Source organism: Lynx rufus, unplaced genomic scaffold, assembly GCF_022079265.1.
Source record: "Lynx rufus isolate CCGP_SWC_20201006 ecotype Redwood Valley unplaced genomic scaffold, mLynRuf1.p SCAF_4, whole genome shotgun sequence".
In the NCBI taxonomy this organism is placed as follows: domain Eukaryota; kingdom Metazoa; phylum Chordata; class Mammalia; order Carnivora; family Felidae; genus Lynx; species Lynx rufus.
The window spans coordinates 41,199,505-41,217,332 of NW_025814856.1; the positions used below are offsets into that span (position 1 = coordinate 41,199,505).

At 38.5% G+C, this 17,828-nt stretch overlaps 1 protein-coding gene across 1 annotated transcript in view; it reads right to left on the minus strand.

Moving 5' to 3' along the window:
• CNTN3 (contactin 3) overlaps window positions 1–17,828 on the minus strand; it is a 252,773-nt gene that overhangs the window by 58,330 nt on the left and 176,615 nt on the right. Inside the window, exons 11-12 of the mRNA XM_047096595.1 lie at window positions 6,009–6,136; window positions 3,273–3,448 (exon numbers count right to left, since the gene is read on the minus strand). Coding sequence (XP_046952551.1) covers window positions 3,273–3,448; window positions 6,009–6,136 — 304 coding nt within the window. The remainder of the gene's footprint in view (window positions 1–3,272; window positions 3,449–6,008; window positions 6,137–17,828) is intronic.

The window sequence follows — 17,828 nt, forward strand, 5'->3', positions numbered from 1 at the left end:
CAGAAGAAATTTGTGACTTTTTTTTAAAAAAAAAGGGTATTTAAAGTAATGGTGAAAGAAATGCTAGTAAGTTGTAGCCACTGGTGAAGTCCTCCCAGGCCTTGAATTGGTCAGAATAATTAGAGAAACCAGAACTTCTAAAATGGAATAAGCCAGGTAAGAGAAAATAGAAAAGGCAATGAAACTGCACATAACTGCGGCTGGTATCTAAACATCACCACTTTTTTATTTCTTGTAAGAAACCATCTGCAATGTTTACTAGGGCTGCTGTAACTAAGTGACACAAACTGGGCAGCTTTAAACAACAGAACTTTATTCCGTTTACAGTTCTTGAGGCCAAAAGTCTGAAGTCAAGCTCCCTTTCTAAAATCTCTAGGATAGGACCCTTCCTTGTCCTATCTGAACTTCTGGAAGCTCTAGGCATTCCTTGGCCTATGGAAAGATAGCTTTAATTTCTGCCTGCATCTTCACATTGGCCCTTCCCCTCTGTGTCTGTGTCTTTTTATTTTTTCTAATTGTATTTATTTATTTTGAGAAAGAGAGAGAGAGAGAGAGAGAGCGCGTGCACGAGCAAGTGGGGGAGGGGTAGAGAGAGACACACATCGAATCTGAAACAGGCTCCAGGCTCTGAGCTGTCAGCACAGAACCCCACGCAGGACTTGAACTCACAAACTACGAGATCATGACTTGAGCTGAAGTTGGACACTTAACCGACTGAGTCACCCAGGAGCCCTGTGTCTGTGTCTTTACGTGGTGTTCTCCCTATGTTTGTGTCCAAACTTCCCTCTTAAATTTTTTTTTTCATTGAGGTAGAGTTGACATACAATATAATATTAGTTTCAGGTGTACCACATAGTGATTCTCCAATTATATACATTACAAAATGCTCACCACAATAAGTGTAGTTAGCTTCTGTAACCATACAAAGTTATTATAATATTATTGACTCTATTCCCCTACACTGGATTTTTCATCCCCACGACTTACTTATTTTCTAATTTCAAGCTTGTACCTCTTTATCCCCTTCATCAAATCTTCTTCTTCTTATAAGGACATCAGTCGTATCGGGCCCATATCAGGCCCATTCTACTCTGGTAGGACATCACTACAACTTAACTAAATGTATCTGCAACAGCCATAATTCAAATAAAGTCACCTTCTGAGGTACCGGTGTAAAGAAATATATTTTCTGCACCTCATTTACTGTCAACTACCACACTCATACTTAGAACACAGCACAACACTTCTGACACCGTGTGTGTGGGTTCTCCATACCAAGCAATCCTTGGACACAAGTTGGATGCCTTATAATTCGGTTCTGAGGCTATCTGCCTGGAGTTGGCACTGGATCGCATGAGTTAAGAGCTGAGTCCCAGAGGACTGGCCACCATTTAGACACCAATCACAAGTCTCAGACAGTTACCTAATCTTCTGATCAACTAGCTGTAAATCGGGGTTCCCATGGCGCTCTGCTTGGGTTCAATTATTTGCTAGTACAGCTCTCCAAACTCAGGGAAAGATTTATCTACATATATCTGTTTATTGTAAAGGACATATATGTAAGAAAGGGTGCAGATGAACAGCCAGATGAAGAGGTTCACAGGATGATGTTCAGGAGGGTCCTGAGTGCAGGATCTTCTGTCCCAGGGGATTTGAAGGGTGCCACCCTCCTGGCAGGTAGATGTGTTTACCAAGCCAGAAACTTAGAAAACTCCACACTTTTGGGATTTTTGTAGAAGCTTTATCACAGTAGGCCTGATCAATTATGAACTCAATCTCTAGCTCCTCTTCCCTTGTCAGAGGATGAGTGATAGAGCTAAAACTTGCAAGCTTCTAATCATGGTTTTTCTGGTGACCAGCCTTCATCCTCAAGCTGTTCAGCAGTTCACAGAGTCACCTCATTAGAACAAAAAACTTCCTATCACCCACGAAATTCCAAGGGTTTTAGGAGCTCTGTGGCAGAAACTAGGGGCAGTAACCAATATATTTTATTATTTCACAATTAGACTTCAGGACTTAATCTTTTCTGGGGGCTGGTAAACAACTGAAGTCATAACATTACCCTTTTAAGTTGCACACGGTACTAATGTGTTGTTACACCTGTCTGTATGTGTATCTACATTTAATAAAAAATAAAATCTTTGTCAAAAGAATACAGCTGAGTTGTCCATTGTGTCATTTTTTTTTTAATTCAAAGGACAAAACTTGAACTCTACTATATACCATTGACGTCTCAGCCAAACAGAATGAAGCTATCCCTGAGTCAAAATGAAGAGGCCTCCAAGGGCAACTGGCCTTGTGATTCTGGATTCACAGACATATGCCCAGCTGGAGGGGAGAGGGAGGGTCTGCTCTTAGCTTGTGTGGCCCACCAAACACTGTGGTCACTTCTTTTTATTTTTTTAAAGTTTATTTATTTATTTTTGAGAGAGAGAGAGCAGGGCAGGGGCAGAGAGAGAGGGAGTGAGAAAATCCCAAGGAGGATGTCAGCACAGAGCCTGATGTAAGGCTCCAACTCGTGAACCATGAGATCATGACCTTAGCCGAAATCAAGAGTCAGATGCTTAACCAAATGAGCCACCTAGGCACCCCAGCACTGAGTCACTTCTTAACAGTTCTCCTCAAAGTATCAGTTCTTCCTCGAAATCTGTAATTATTTCTGAGATAGAACCATCACAAATGAGGAGAAAGAGTGGAACGTAAGAAAATATTTGTGTTTTGGGCACATACAGATTTAGGCTTGAATCTAGGTTCCATAGTGTCTAGCACAGTGACCCCAGGCAAGTTAATAAGCTTTTGAAATCCTTAGTGTGTGCATCTGTGAAATGAAAATCCTCACTGCTAATGCCCAGAGTGATTTCAAGGATCAACGTGGATAAAGCTCCTGGCTTGATACAAAGGAGGCACTGAGTAAATGTGACTTGGTTCAACTCCATAATATATAGGGCAAGTGGAAAGTCAACACCTTATAAGAAAACTTTCTTCTTCCATAGGGTGCTAGTGACCAAATTTTCATGGTGTTATGTATAATTATTTAATATAAATACAACAAATATCACTTTTAATTAAAATTATAATTCACAGGTAGAAGTCACTGTGTTTGCTTTCTGGTAACTACAATAATAAAATTAGATCACAACAGAACTGGGAATGAAGATTTACTCACAGTGCAAACATTCTCAAGCATCACATACGTGCCAGGTGTTCTTTTAGGGACGATGGGACACAGCCACAGGTGATAGAAACAGCAGGAAGGAAGTGGCACAACTTACCCCACCAACTTTCTCAAAGTGAGATCCATCTTTCTTAAAATCTGTGAGGGCTCCATTGAAATACCAGGTAAACATGATGTCTAGCAAGGGATCATGTTGCACTTGGCAGGGCAAAATGACACTTTCGCCAACAGAGACATCCATGTTGGATGGTGCCAAAGTTATTCTCGTTGGTTCTGTTAAGGGAACAATAAAGTTTTAAATAAAATTGTAGTGTTTTTATTTTGATGAAAGCATTTTCACAAGCTGATTTCTAACCTAACATGTAGTGTGCATAATTGAAAGTCTTCAACATTAATCTAGACATTTTTATGCAGATTTGTAATGTATTTCTTTGGATCCACAAATTCTTGTTAAAAGAATTAGGAAATTTGAATTTACAGGATACATCAGTTTAAAAATTAAAGTCACCTGTAAACAAGGTTCTAATACTACTACAAAATCAATTTTAACTTAGTTTTACTGCTTTGTGAAATATAGGGATAGAAAGAGAAACCACTGAATTTTCACTAACTTTGAATGACTCAAATGCATTACTACCAAAATTTAAATACACTCAAACATTTGAAAGGCCACACAAAAGACATCCAGAACAGGTACTGTAAGAGGGATACTAAGTTAAAATGCTAATTAAATGCCTGTTTTTCCCTAAATGTCCACATATGCATTTCTTTCTTCCTATCATTAACACAGCCCTTTCAGCTGTTCTGAATTAAACTTCTTTTGACCCTACTTTTCCATTGCTACTCATTTGTTGACTCCATATTGCAGCAAAAGTCCTCCAAAGAATCATTTATGTATACTGTCTACAATTCCTCTAGTAAATTCTCTCTCTAATCCACTCTTGTTAGGCTGTGGCTTCCCACAATTTATTTGCTTTTAAGGTTCCCAGGAATCACTCTGTTGCAAACCAGTGGCACATTTTCCAATTTCATGTACTTAATTGATATTTCAGCAGTATTTGCTCCCTTTCATCACTGTCTTCCTGTGAGTTCACTTTCTTTGCTTGGTTTCTGGAACACGAAACCCTCTTTGTTTTCTAGTACTGTGCTGGTCACTGCTTTGTGGTCCCTCTTCTTTTCCTACATCTCATAATGTTAGATTGCCTCAAACTCAATCCTTGGTCTTCTTTTGTCTTCACTCACTCTTGGTGATTTTATCTAGACTTTTCTTTTCAAGTACTTATCTGTATGCGAACAACTCCCAAATGTGTGTTTCTATCTTCTATCTGATCTCTCCTTCGAATTCAGGCACAGCCAAATGCTAATGCTTTGGCTAAAGAAATGTAAGATGGAGCTATGTGTGACACTGACAGGCAGAAGCCTGGAAAAAAGTAAGAGGCCATCTGAAAGGTAGTCTTTCCTCTTCCACTGTGATGGGCAATGTGCAAGAGAATGGAGGCACAAGAACCCTTTATTCCTTAATGTAGACAGCATAGCTGACCCACCATGGACTGTGACATAAGCAAAAAGTATTAGCTTATGCTAATGTTGTTAATGGCAGAATACTGTGGTCTGCTTTCCACAAACAGAGCCTGGTGAACATTTCACATTTACCACATCCAAACCGAACTCCTGATCTGCCTCCTCCCCAAAGTGTGCAATCCTCAGCCTTTTCAATCTCAGTTGTTATGATGGTCATTCCTTCTGTTATTTGCCAAATGCCCTGCAACCATCCTTGTCTCCTTTCTTTCTCTTGGGCCTCATTGGTCAGTAACTCCTGTTGACTCTGCAAGCCTAGTATTTGCAGAATCTGATCCTTTTCCATCAACTCCTCTGTTGTCACTTTCACTTGAGTCATTATTGCTTCCTGCCTGGTTTGCAGCCATGGTCTTCTGAGATCTCTCCAACTTCTACTCTTGATTCCCCACAGTCTGTTCTCATCAGAGTAGCTACATCAAAAGTTTAAAAATATATTTTACATCATGCCACTCTCTGCCGATTTGCACCAGCCTCTACTTTTCACTTCTACTAAAAGCCAAAGTCCTCACAAAGTCTACAAAGTTCTTCCACGATTTTCCCCCAAAGAATCTATTAGTTAACTCCTCTGTGTCGACAAAATCTCTGTCTAAATCTCTCTTTCTCACTGGGCGTACTCCAGTCACCATCTTTCTGCTCCAGCTGACCTCTCCCACACACTACTCTGTATTTTCTCAATTGTTTGCATTTTTTTCCCTTGGATAATTCCCTCATTTTTTATTCTACTGTGTATTTTCTTTCTACCTCCGGTAGAAGGTAAAATTCATGAAGGCACAATCTTTATCAGTTTATTTACCAACATAAGTCAAGCACCGGACACACAGCAGGTACTCATTTTTTTTTCTCAAATAAATAAACAACATATATGTGCAACTGTAAATGACTCTCATTGATGGTAAGGATTGTTTCATGGACGTCAAAAAATCCAGAAAATATCAATGATATTGTGCAAGAGTACATTCAAAAGATCTGACATAACAGAATAGCATAAAATTAGGTCATCAGCATATGCTATTTGTAATTCTTTTGCCTATTGTACTTGCACATAACTGATATGTTCCCCAGTGCATACTATGGTATGTAAAGAAATAATAAGAATTGTTCTCTTTATTTCCACCTGTTAAAAATAACAGTGCAAACACAGGTTCTATCTTCATAGTGCACTGCATAGTATAAACAATCTGGTTTTTTCTTTGCTCTTAATAACATACCATACAGCCCATCTCTACATAAAGCAATCTTTGGGAAATGTACCTACCAGTAACAACCAAGCGCGTTGTGCCATTTGCTTTCCCAAACTGGTTTTCTGCTATGCAGGTATAAGTTCCAACGTCAGCTTTAGTCACATTGACTATTTGAAGTCCTCCGTCTTTTAAAAAAGAAATTCTAAAGAAAATACAAATTAGACAAATAAGTGTATATTAGTCATTTTTCCCCAAATAGCAATTTTTATAAAAGTATTGCCTTAAGCTAGTATTTTTATTTAGTTTTTATTTATTTTAATGTTTATTTTCAGAGAGACAGAGACAGTGCGAGTGGGAGAGGGGCAGAGAGAGAGGGAGACAGAGAACCCCAAGCAGGCTCTGCACTGTCGGTCAGAGCCCGAGGCTGGGTTCGAACCAACGAAACTGCGAGATCATGACCTGGGCCAAAACCAAGAGTCGGATGCTTAACCGACTGAGCCACTTAAGGCGCCTCTTAAGCTAGTATTTTTAAGTCCAGTCCTTAGCCTTCTTGGAAATAAAGAAAATTAAAAGAAAAGTTATACACATACACACATGTGCACACGCGTGCACACACACGCACAAAGAGCTGAGTAAGAAAAGATGCTCTACCGATTGGAACTTTTCTTGATATTTTTTATGCAGCCCTACTTAGCAGCATTACTTAACATTTCACTTACTTTCAGGGATGCCTTTATCAAATAAGTGTGAAATGTTTTCTAAAAATATATGGTGTGGTAGATTGCTCATGATGGGTTAGCCTTGTAAGTTTGGAGAAAATAGAAAATAGACAGGACACTAACTCGCTTAACTTTAAAACAGTTCATGAGAAAGGAGAAACTCTCTTTCCTTTACATAATGAACTTGGGAGAGTCACATTTGATTCCATATAAACTCAAATTTTACAAAATCACACGTTCATGTGAGCTACTGCAAAGAATCTGGGCAATACAAATGAACATTACATTAGAGTTTCTGAGCATATGCTTAAGATACTTAAGGCTTTTGCATCTAACTAATTCATTAAGGAAACAGAAATGAGTGCCTTACACGTGCTAGGCATTATGAGACTCTCTGGGATTATAGTGTGAGCAAGAAAGAAAGTCTCCACCTTCACAGAAATAAGTCTAATGAGCAGCTTAGACAATAAATAAGTAAGTGAGAGAAGTTCAGATATTTGGGAAATACTCTGAAGGAGACAAACAGGATGACACAATAAAGAGTCAGAGCTATAAAGAATGTTCCCTTGATAGGGTGCTTCAGAAATGCCTCTGACAAGAGGTATCATTTGGAATAAGAATAAAGAATGAGAAAGGGTCTATCCGTCATTAGTCAGATCCATGAATCTTTACTGCCTATCTTGTCGACCTATAATTATTTTCCTTTCTTTGAATTCCTAAAATCTTCACTACCTGTATCATTCATTTAACACTTAGGATGCCTTTTATCTTGTATGGTTCATATCTTTGGTATCTGAGTGTCCTATCAATCTAAAGAGAGGGTAAATTTCTTAAAAAGGTTTCCAACCCCGAGTCATCATGACATGATATAGTAAACCATGGTCAATAAGTGTTTGCAACTTTTAGGCTATACAGTAGATATGAAAGGACGCTGAGGACCTCAGACTATGATGGGATGATCTCAACTCAATTTCTGGATATTATCCTGTTTGATAGAAGATTTTGAGGCAAGTGTCAGAAGTGTGGATAGTCCGAGTTTATGTATCAAAAATATACAAGATATATCTTTTACATTACATATAACTATTTTTCATGTCTTTTATATTACATATACATGTACATTCCTTTGATGGCCTGTCATTCACATTCACTCAAATCCTAGTTCCATTTTCTTGAGTGAGAAAGTGGTGGAATCAGAGGCAGCACACACAGACCTGCTCATGATTCTAGGCAGAGTATCCATGAATGTTTGTTGCTCAGTTGATTTGTTGTTTGTTTGTATGTCAAGAAATGTTTGAAACAAAAGGGTTTGAGAACAATGCCCTAGAAAGCTAATCAGGGAACACAGAACATTGTATTTTAATTTGAGGAGCAAAGCAGAAAGGTTAAAAATGCCAAGAACTTTCCCAGGTAGCTGGGACAAAGGTGTTTTATCTGATTTCCTTCATGGAACCCTCACCACTTTACTGGGTATGAAATGCAGGCTGATCACTTTTCTCAAAGAGATGATCGAAGAAAAATCACTTTATACCTTAGCATATCAGAGAACAAAGATTTTCTTAGACAGTGTGCAATAATAATTGAAAGAGGAGACTCTGCAGAGGAACACAAGCAAATAAAACACTTAGGATATGGAGAATGTTTTCATAAACATAGGGAGTAAATGGAAACAAATGTGAATCTGATCATGTAATTCTGCTATAACCCTCATCCCTGGCTTAGACTGCTTCTCTGGCATTACACTGCCCACAGGAGAAAAATTACACCCTGAGCCCAATACCTATTTTTCCTTGGGACCTCACCTCTAACTTTGGAAGGCCTTGTGAATTCTACCCCTTGTTTGCTTTTCTCCAGTCACAAATACCTTCTTTTAAATGCTTTTATGCTTCTTATTGTCTCAGGACCTTTGTGCACACTATTTCCTATGTGTAGTTAATGTGTACTTACCCTTCAGATTTTGGCCACTTTCCTGAACCATGGGTCAGATTAGGTGTTCCTGTAAATGATGATAGATCTCCTGTGCCTTTTTTACAGCATCTGACAACTGGCCAATTACATATTTGTGTGCGTCCTTTACTAATTTCTTCCCCTAGTAAGCTCAGAAACTGTAAGCTCTCTGGAGGTAGGAAGAGTGTCTAGACAGTGTCTGAATTACTCACTGTTAAACTCCTAGAGCCTCGAACCATTTATGCCATGGACTAAACGTTCAAAATTAATACCTGTTGAATGAACAAATGACTGTGCGTTTAGAGAGTCACTACAGAAGAACTTGGATTAGTGAAGGCAGGTTGCAGAGTATTGAAGACGTTGTAAATTTCAAGGAAATAAATTCAGAAAGTGTTTCAACTATTACACACATACACATATATTATACACATATATATGTGTGTATACACGCACACGCGCACACACACACACATATATGCACATGTATATGCATACAGTTTACCCTTGAACGACATGGGTTTCAACTGTGTGGATCTATTTATTTGCAGATTTTTTTCAATACAGTATAGTACTGTAAATGTATTTTCTCTTCCTTATGATTTTGTTTTTAATTTTGGAGAGAGAGAAAGCATGATTGGGGGAGAGAAGCAGAGGGAGAGAGAGAGAGACAGAGAATCTCAAGTAGGCCCCACACTTGGACCAGAGCCCAGTGCAAAAGTCGATCCCATGACCCTGGGATCATGATCTGAGCTAAAATCAAGAGTCGGATTCTCAACTGACTAAGTGACCCAGATACCCCTCTTCCTTACGATTTTCATGATAATACTTTCTTTCTATAGCTTACTTTATTATAATACAGTAAATAATACATATAATATACAAAATATGTGTTGTGTAAGTTATTGGTAAAAGTTATTAAGACAATAGCAGGCTCTTAGTTATGTTTCTGGGGAATCCAAAGTTACACTGGATTTTCCACTTTCCATGGGGTTGGTGCCCTTAACTCCCAAGTTGTTCAAGGGCCAACTATGTAAATATATAAGCAAAACAGAGAAAGATGAGACAATAGAAGGCAGGATGAGAGAATTTAGAAATTCCTAGGATAAGAGGACTACAAATGTACTTTTACTATGAAGGAAGAAATTAATCAAGAGGGAGGGATGAAAGTAAAGTGGGGGACAGAGGGAAGGAGGAAGGAAAAGAAAGACAGTGAGACTCAAGTACTTGAGAAAAGTCTCAGACTGAGTACAAACGAGGGCAATGCTCCCGATCCACGATGATTGCTAATCCTATGTGTAAAACTTTTTGGCCATGACCCTCAAGAGAATAGGATGTGACCTAGAGCACTGCTTAATAAATTTTACCTACCATTGCTATCAAAAAAAATTTTTCCAGCTTTGCTGGAGATGTTAATATGTAAAGACAGCAAGCTAGAAGATGATATCAGAAGGTCTTAAAGACATTTAAATAGTGGGGCAACTTCATCTGCCCTGAGTTAGAGGGTGAAGGTAGAACTGGAAGCTCCAGGAAGCTGGGCAATTGACCACTTCCAAGATTAGCAAGCATGAAACCAAAGTAAAAAAGGTCTCTGGTTGACTGAACAAATACCCAGCTTCAGCTTCGACCTTCTGATTTGGGTATCACACAATGGAGACAAGCCATTTCAGTACCTTCACATGCTATGAATTAGTGTAACAGCTAAACTTCCAATACAATATAGAACCATTAGGGATATTGGAAGAATCACAAAACCTGTAGTGTGTAAGGTTTAATAGCTGTAAATGAACAATCCTATCCTCGTGACTATGCTGAGATGAGGAACCGTTTCAAAAGCAAGGCTAACAACTCAGGAATCACACGGACTCCAAAACAAACATATTGACTCTCAAAGAATGCAAACTCTGTACATTGTAAAATTTTGAGCTAATTGGGTATTTTCTTCCTAAATTGGTTCTTCCAGTAAGATCCAAGAGTCCCACAGGGCATCTCACACAACATAAAAATAAACAATATTCAGTAAATGGATGGAATAATTGTTTCTCAAAAGAAAACCTTCAATAACCCAAGCTTCCCTACAGAGATCCAAAGTGAAAATTTTATACCACTTCAGTATAAATGAAATTGCTTTCTAAGCTTTCTGGGAGCACGTTTTGCTGCAAACGGATAGAGCTGAAAATGTAGATAACAATGAGTAACTCTAAGTCTTGGCACAAAAAGTTAAACAAAGATTTATGAGATTAACATTAAGAAATGGGGTACTCCAGTTTCCTTTGAAAAATGCAGACTTTAAATCACTGTGGCATTTTAACTCCTTGATCAGTTTTACAATATACCTTTATATATCCCATTTTATTACTCTTTCCTTTTGTAATAAAATAGGTTAATTATTTCACTTAACTTTGTGCAGTCTATGGTTAGTTTGGGATAAGTACACTTAATTGCTCTCAGCTGCTCTAATGGTCCATTCTGTAATGCAGTGATGGCATTGAATTTGACTGTTAAGCAACACTGTTTGTTCAGAAAGTTGACTGTTATCTAGGCAACACTCACCTCTACTTTATGAAGATATATAATCATCCATAATAACACAGTGTGTTTCAGAATGCAGAAAGTGTGGTATATCATGCATACAAGGCAGGATTTCTGAATACATTGTTGTACCTTTGCCTGTGTTCTGAATATTACAGTAATTTATTCAACTTGAATTTTAACAAACATGCTGCAACTCTACATTTTCTCAGGAAACACATCTCAGTGGAGATGAAATCACATGAGATCGTAATGATTAAACTAGCTGTACAGAAAATAACAAACCTATTTTGGACTTCACTGTTCAAGTACATATTCAAAAAGATGGATGCTTACAATTAGCCATAAGAGAAAAGTACTCACAATGCATATATTACAGGATAAATAATGACAGTTAAGAAAAACAAGTATAAATTGATGAAAATGCATGAGAAAATAAGTGTCGGTGTAAAAGAGCACCGAGCGTAATGTTCTCATTTCCACCTCCCTCTCAGCCCCAAATGCTTGGTGAAATAACTTCTGCCCCCTGAGTTCAAAGATAACGTACACACAGTATTTAGGAAAACAATATTAGAATTTTCATTCTTTTAGCTGTGCCATTTTGGGCTTTCGTCTTATAAATTCAACAGTGTTAGGTTAGTGATTTATTGGTTGGCACATCTCCAAGAAAAAGAGAGGCAGAGCGGAGAAGATTTGGCAGTTAATTATCCTATTTTTGAACAAGCAGTAGGCTAATAATATGCAGCGTTGTTATTTTGTTGGACACACACATTACATGGAACAGGCACCCAAGGTCCTAGAGAAATGTCCTTTTTTCATATCAATGAACATTGCTTCATATCCGTAAGAAGAGAATCGATTATACAGGAGCATAATTATTACTTTTATAAAACCTTTCCAAAACCATGTCTATCATGACAAATACATCTAGAGCTAAATTTTTGTTATAACAGTGATGCAATAGGTTTTCTTCTAAAATGGAATCAAGCCAAAAGAACAACAGGCCCCTAAAAGGGGATTTCCACTTCGAATTGTTATATACAAGTACTCATCTAAGTAATTCATGGGCTAGAGGTAATTCCTTTGAAACATTCAAATCCTTATCAATGAAGTGTCTGCAAAAACGATAAATATTTAGATGTATGAGGGAGTAAAACAAACAAGGCAAATAAACAACTCTCCGATGGCTCACATATTTAAAAGAAAGTCTCAAAGGGAATACTTATTAAGGCTCAAAGGGTAGCCATACTTGACACTATTCTCCCTTGCGTGAGACAGAGACTCATAAGTGAAATCAAGGACAATCAAAATGTCAGCTCTCTTGCTTATACTCCACATAAAGCTGATGAAAATTGCTTAAGTGAGTAGCATGGTTTCCTGATATTTCATCCCAGAATTAGACAGACCTAAGCACCTTGGCACAGGTGGACAACCCCAGGCCCTCCCTGTAAGCGCAAGCTCCCTAACCGCATGGCAAAGAGAACAGCAAAATATATGTGTTCTCTGTAGGCAGGCAGACACCAAAGAGAAAGGAGGGGGCTGAGTTTTAATGTCAATGTTTTCCACTCAGTTCAAGAGTCAGACACTTTCTGTGGGGAGGGGTCGAAAAGTGATCGAAGTGTTACGTGCTTGGGTGCTCTTCTCAGAGTTTAGCCTCTCTGGAATGGAGTTCACCCCCATCAAGAATACTAACATGCAAGACACGTTATGTGCAAAAGGAAAATTCAGTGACTCAAAGGATATGGAAGATGCTGGATATTTTTGGCTGTCCAGAAGTGATTCCCCTTTCTTTGGTAAATGACATGGATCTTCCTTTGGGGAATTCATTTCACCTCTTCTATGCAGTCTTGGTGGGGATATGACTCAATATCTCCTGTGCTTTCCATACCGAGGGATAGATACACGACACAAATAGAGTTTCCCAAACTTTGTTGTATCCCAGTCACCTTGAGGACTCCTTAAAATACAGGTTGCTGGATCCACCACCACATTAGATCTGGGATAGGGCCCAAATATTTACATTTCTAACAAGTTCCCAGGTGATTTCTGGTGTGGCTGATATGGGAACCACACTTTCAGTAACAGTATTCTAAGCTATGCCCATTGGATTCTCCCTCCTTCAACTTTAATTCGGGACACAAAGACAAAAATGATGGTTCATTCCTTCCAGCCCTTGCTCTGAGAAGATGATACAATTCCTTCTGCCAGGATTTCTGGAGCCACCCAGTTTTCTGTCCATCCTTGAGTCAGTTTCTGCAACTTATCTAATAATTCTGAGTAATATCCTTAAAATACTCCTCAGCTATAGTTCCCAAATCCCTAAAGGATATATAAGCAAGTACAAGTTGGTGCCATGCACATAATATTTTTTCAATATATATTTGCTGTCTTAACCAATATGAAGGGTTCAGAGACAATCTTCTATAAAGAGAGGACAAAGTTTTATCACAAATCAGGAGTGGCCCCCGAAACACCTGCCGTGATATCGTGCTCTTGCAACATAGGATGGTTTTGGCCCCACTATTCCAAATCCAAGGCCATCTTCTATTTTAGATACCCATCAATATATAAGTGGTCATTTACTTTTGCAGTGTGACTAACCTTGCTGAGGTACAGAGTTCTTTGACTATTTGAAAAGTCTGGAGGACTCTACGCAGGACAAATACACACGCATACAAAACAATTACAACAGATGTGATAAAATTCAAGATGAATCATCTAAGGTTCTGTGGACACCACGTTGGCAGCTCCTGTTAGCAATTCAACTCATCCAATGATAATAAGATTGTGTTTGAAACCTCTCTGTCTTGGATGCTTCAGTGTTAGCCTTTTTCGATGCACCTTATCAAGATTTTCCTTCATGATGACTGTGTACATTTGGTGATTAGCTCCTTAAAAACTATCTTGCACAAAAATGGGGGGGTAATATAGACACGGAGAACTGGTGTTTGCCAGAGGGGAGGGCTTTGGGTGATGGGAAAAAGGGATGCAGAGGAATGGGAGGTACACGCTTCAGTTATGGAATGCATAAGTCATGGGGATGAAAGGCACAGCATGGGGAACATAGTCAATGGTATTGCTATAGTACTGTATGGTGACAGATGGTAGCTACCCCTTTGGTGAGCATAACCTAACATATAGACTTGTGGAATCACTATGTTGCACACCTGAAATGAATGTAACATTGTATGCCAACTATACCTCACTTATTTTTTATTTAAAAAAAATTAATGTTTATTTATTTTTGAGTGAGGGATGGAGGGAGGGAGAGAGAGAGAGAGAGAGAGAGAGAGAGCAAGCAAGTGCCAGGGAGGGGCAGAGAGAGAGAGGGGGAGACACAGAATCTGAAGCAGGCTCCAGGGTCTGAGCTGTCAGCACAGAGCCCAATGTGGGGCTCGAACGCACAGACCATGAGATCATGACCTGAGCTGCAGTCAGACTCTTAACTGACTGAGCCACCCAGGTGCCCCTCAACGAAGCCTCACTTAAGAAAAAAAAAAAAAAAGTAATGTTGCATAGCTCAAGAATGTACAGTTATCAGGCCATACATTCATCCATAACCTGGGGTGGGTCCCAAACTGTTTTCTGAGAAAAATCTCAATCCTAATAATCTGTATTTTCTTGTCCTTCCACCACGCAGAGCTGTGATCATTGTCTATCACGCAGGTTCTGCTAAGCCACCACACCTTCAGTAAGATGATATAAACTTTAATACTAGTATAATTAACTCTTTAAGCACTGACTCTTCATTTTCATAGCAGCCCTTTCTGTGTACTCTAGGTTTTGGCACTGAACATAACCTTGAAACAATTTCTCTTCCAAGCTTACTAAAAGCATACATGTGAGAAATAATATTCATGGAAAATTAGGAGAAATGTGGTCTATCTCTTTCTCAAGAACCTTGAGTCTTAATACTCAAAGTTACCCTTTGGACTGCGAAGAAAAAGGAAAAAAAATCTTTATTACTCATTGAGAAGTCACTTTCTTTTATTTTAAGAATGTTGACTGTTAGTACTACATTCCTCAGTGTTCTCTTCATGACAACCCATTGGATTCAGATATACACATTTGTATATTTCTGGCCTAGGAAGAGTAGCGTATCTCCTTATTAAATGGTTTTGCTTCACCATTTATGGACATCCTGAATTATATAATTGGCAGTATTTCTCTCTGTTCCTTTGTTAGCAGAAATCTCTGAGCCAAAATTGTGCATCTAAACAAAGTGAATAGATCTGTTGGCAAACATTTTGTAAACTTACTCAGACACTCACTCAACAAGTACTTATTGAACATGTACTATGGACCATGCTCTGTAATAAGCAGGAAGGATTCACTGGTAAGAATTCAGGCTGTCTTAATATAACTTACATTCTAGACAAATGGAATGCTGGCATTTTTTTTTCTCCTCAATTTCTTCTCCTCAGTGTTCACTTTGTGTGTACATTTGATAAACTGTCTCAAGTTCTTTTAAGGATGAAATATGCTATATGTAAATGAAATAAACTAGAATATAGAAGACATCAAGCTATTAAAATGAGGCTTGAGTAATAAAGAAATAATAAATATAGAGAGGTGAAAATATTTTAAGCACCTAGAAAAACATGTTATTTATATCAAGTTTTAAAATACTACCATTTTCCCAATTAAGTAAATTAACAAATACCATGGAAAATTAAGTGCCTAATAAAATCTTAAAGGTAAAGTTAAACATGTCTCTTTCTTTAGTATTTGAATGTAAAAGGCCGGGAAATAATTTTTTCCCAAACAAGATAGACTTATACATTCAACCTCAATTAAAGATTTTTTTTCAGGATGGCATACTCACAAAGGGTCAAATGCTTTCATCTTCCCACAGAAATGGCTCTAGCAATGAAATCTTCATTAAGATAGAATTTAAAAATATCACAAATAAAATCAGGGAGTGGAAAACAGGTTAAAATGTAAATTGAATTGTTTTTAAGTTTGTTGGGCACTAGGAAATTTAACTCAGTGCACCAACTCATTAGAACTTCTACAGGGGCGCCTGGGTGGCGCAGTCGGTTAAGCGTCCGACATCAGCCAGGTCACGATCTCGCGGTCCGTGAGTTCGAGCCCCGCGTCGGGCTCTGGGCTGATGGCTCGGAGCCTGGAGTCTGTTTCCGATTCTGTGTCTCCCTCTCTCTCTGCCCCTCCCCCGCATCAGCCAGGTCACGATCTCGCGGTCCGTGAGTTCGAGCCCCGCGTCGGGCTCTGGGCTGATGGCTCGGAGCCTGGAGTCTGTTTCCGATTCTGTGTCTCCCTCTCTCTCTGCCCCTCCCCCGTTCATGCTCTGTCTCTCTCTGTCCCAAAAATAAATAAAAAACGTTGAACTTCTACAACAGATCATAAATTATAAATAACTCCTTCTAGCATTGAAATGTGGGAGGTGGCAACCATCACCCCTGAAACACATGTTTATTCTTTTTTATGGAAGTGGAATGGTACCTCACCTAATCAACCATCCATCCACCCATCTATCTACCCATAATTCTGTTAAGGGTTCAGCGAGGAGGAAGAATTAAAATATGGAACCTTTCTTATTTTCAGTAGAAAGACTCAAGTAACCTTCTATGTAAAAAAAAACAAACCAATTTTATGTATTTGTAAGACGTTGTGGTACACTAAATAAGAAAATTATAGGTATTTTTAAGAAATGGAAGCTACTCAATAAAGAATGAAATTCACTTCAATAAATATTTTTTGAGGGCTTACGATGCTCTAAGTGTTTTGGAAAATAAGACTAAGAACTAGCCCCTACCCTTTGAAAATTTACAGTCTAATGGTTGATGGGGAATACATATAACTCATGCACAACTAACTGTAAAATGTGATCATCTGGCATGAAATTTTTTATATCTAATGAACAAATTCATCCAACTCCATTGTCAAAATACATAGTCTCTTCTTTTCTCCATTTCATTTACTGTTACCCTAAATCAAGCCTCCAGTAAATCCTGTCCTGCCAACTACAACTGCTTCCTAAGCAGATTTTTTGCTCCCCTCCTTTCTTTCATTAATCCAACTTACACACGTCGGCCAGAGTTATCTTTTAACCAGATCATGTCACATCCCTGCATACAGACCTCCAATAACTTCGGGGCACCTGGGTGGCTCTGTTGGTTAAGCATCCAACTCTTGATTTCAACTCAGGTCAAGATCTCAAGGGTTTGTGGGTTCAAGCTCTGTGATGGACTCTGTGCTGATAGCAGGGAGCCTGCCTAAGGTTCTGACTCTCTCTCTTTCTCTCTCTGCCCCTTCCCCATTCACTTCCCCTACTTGCTCACACACGTGCTCTCTCTCTCAAAAATAAATAAACATTAAAAAAAAAAAGACCTCGAATGACTTCTTACTCTATTTAAAATAAAATCCAACATTTTTATCATGGTCTTTAAGGCTCTCATCTCTGAGACTTCATATTTTATTTATTTGTTTATTTTATTGTCTTTCTGAGACTTCATATTTTATTACTCTCCTGATTTACACATGACACCTCAGAGACACTGGCTTTCATCAATCTCATTCCCATCTCTAAGCCTTTGCCCTTTTGGGGTGTCTTCCCAGAAGGCACTTCTCCCAATTCTTGGCATGATCCTTTGCTTCTTACCATTTAGTTATCTGCCCCAAAGTTACTTCCTTAATGACCCCTTTTCTTTTTTCTTTTCTTTTCTCTTTTCTTTTCTC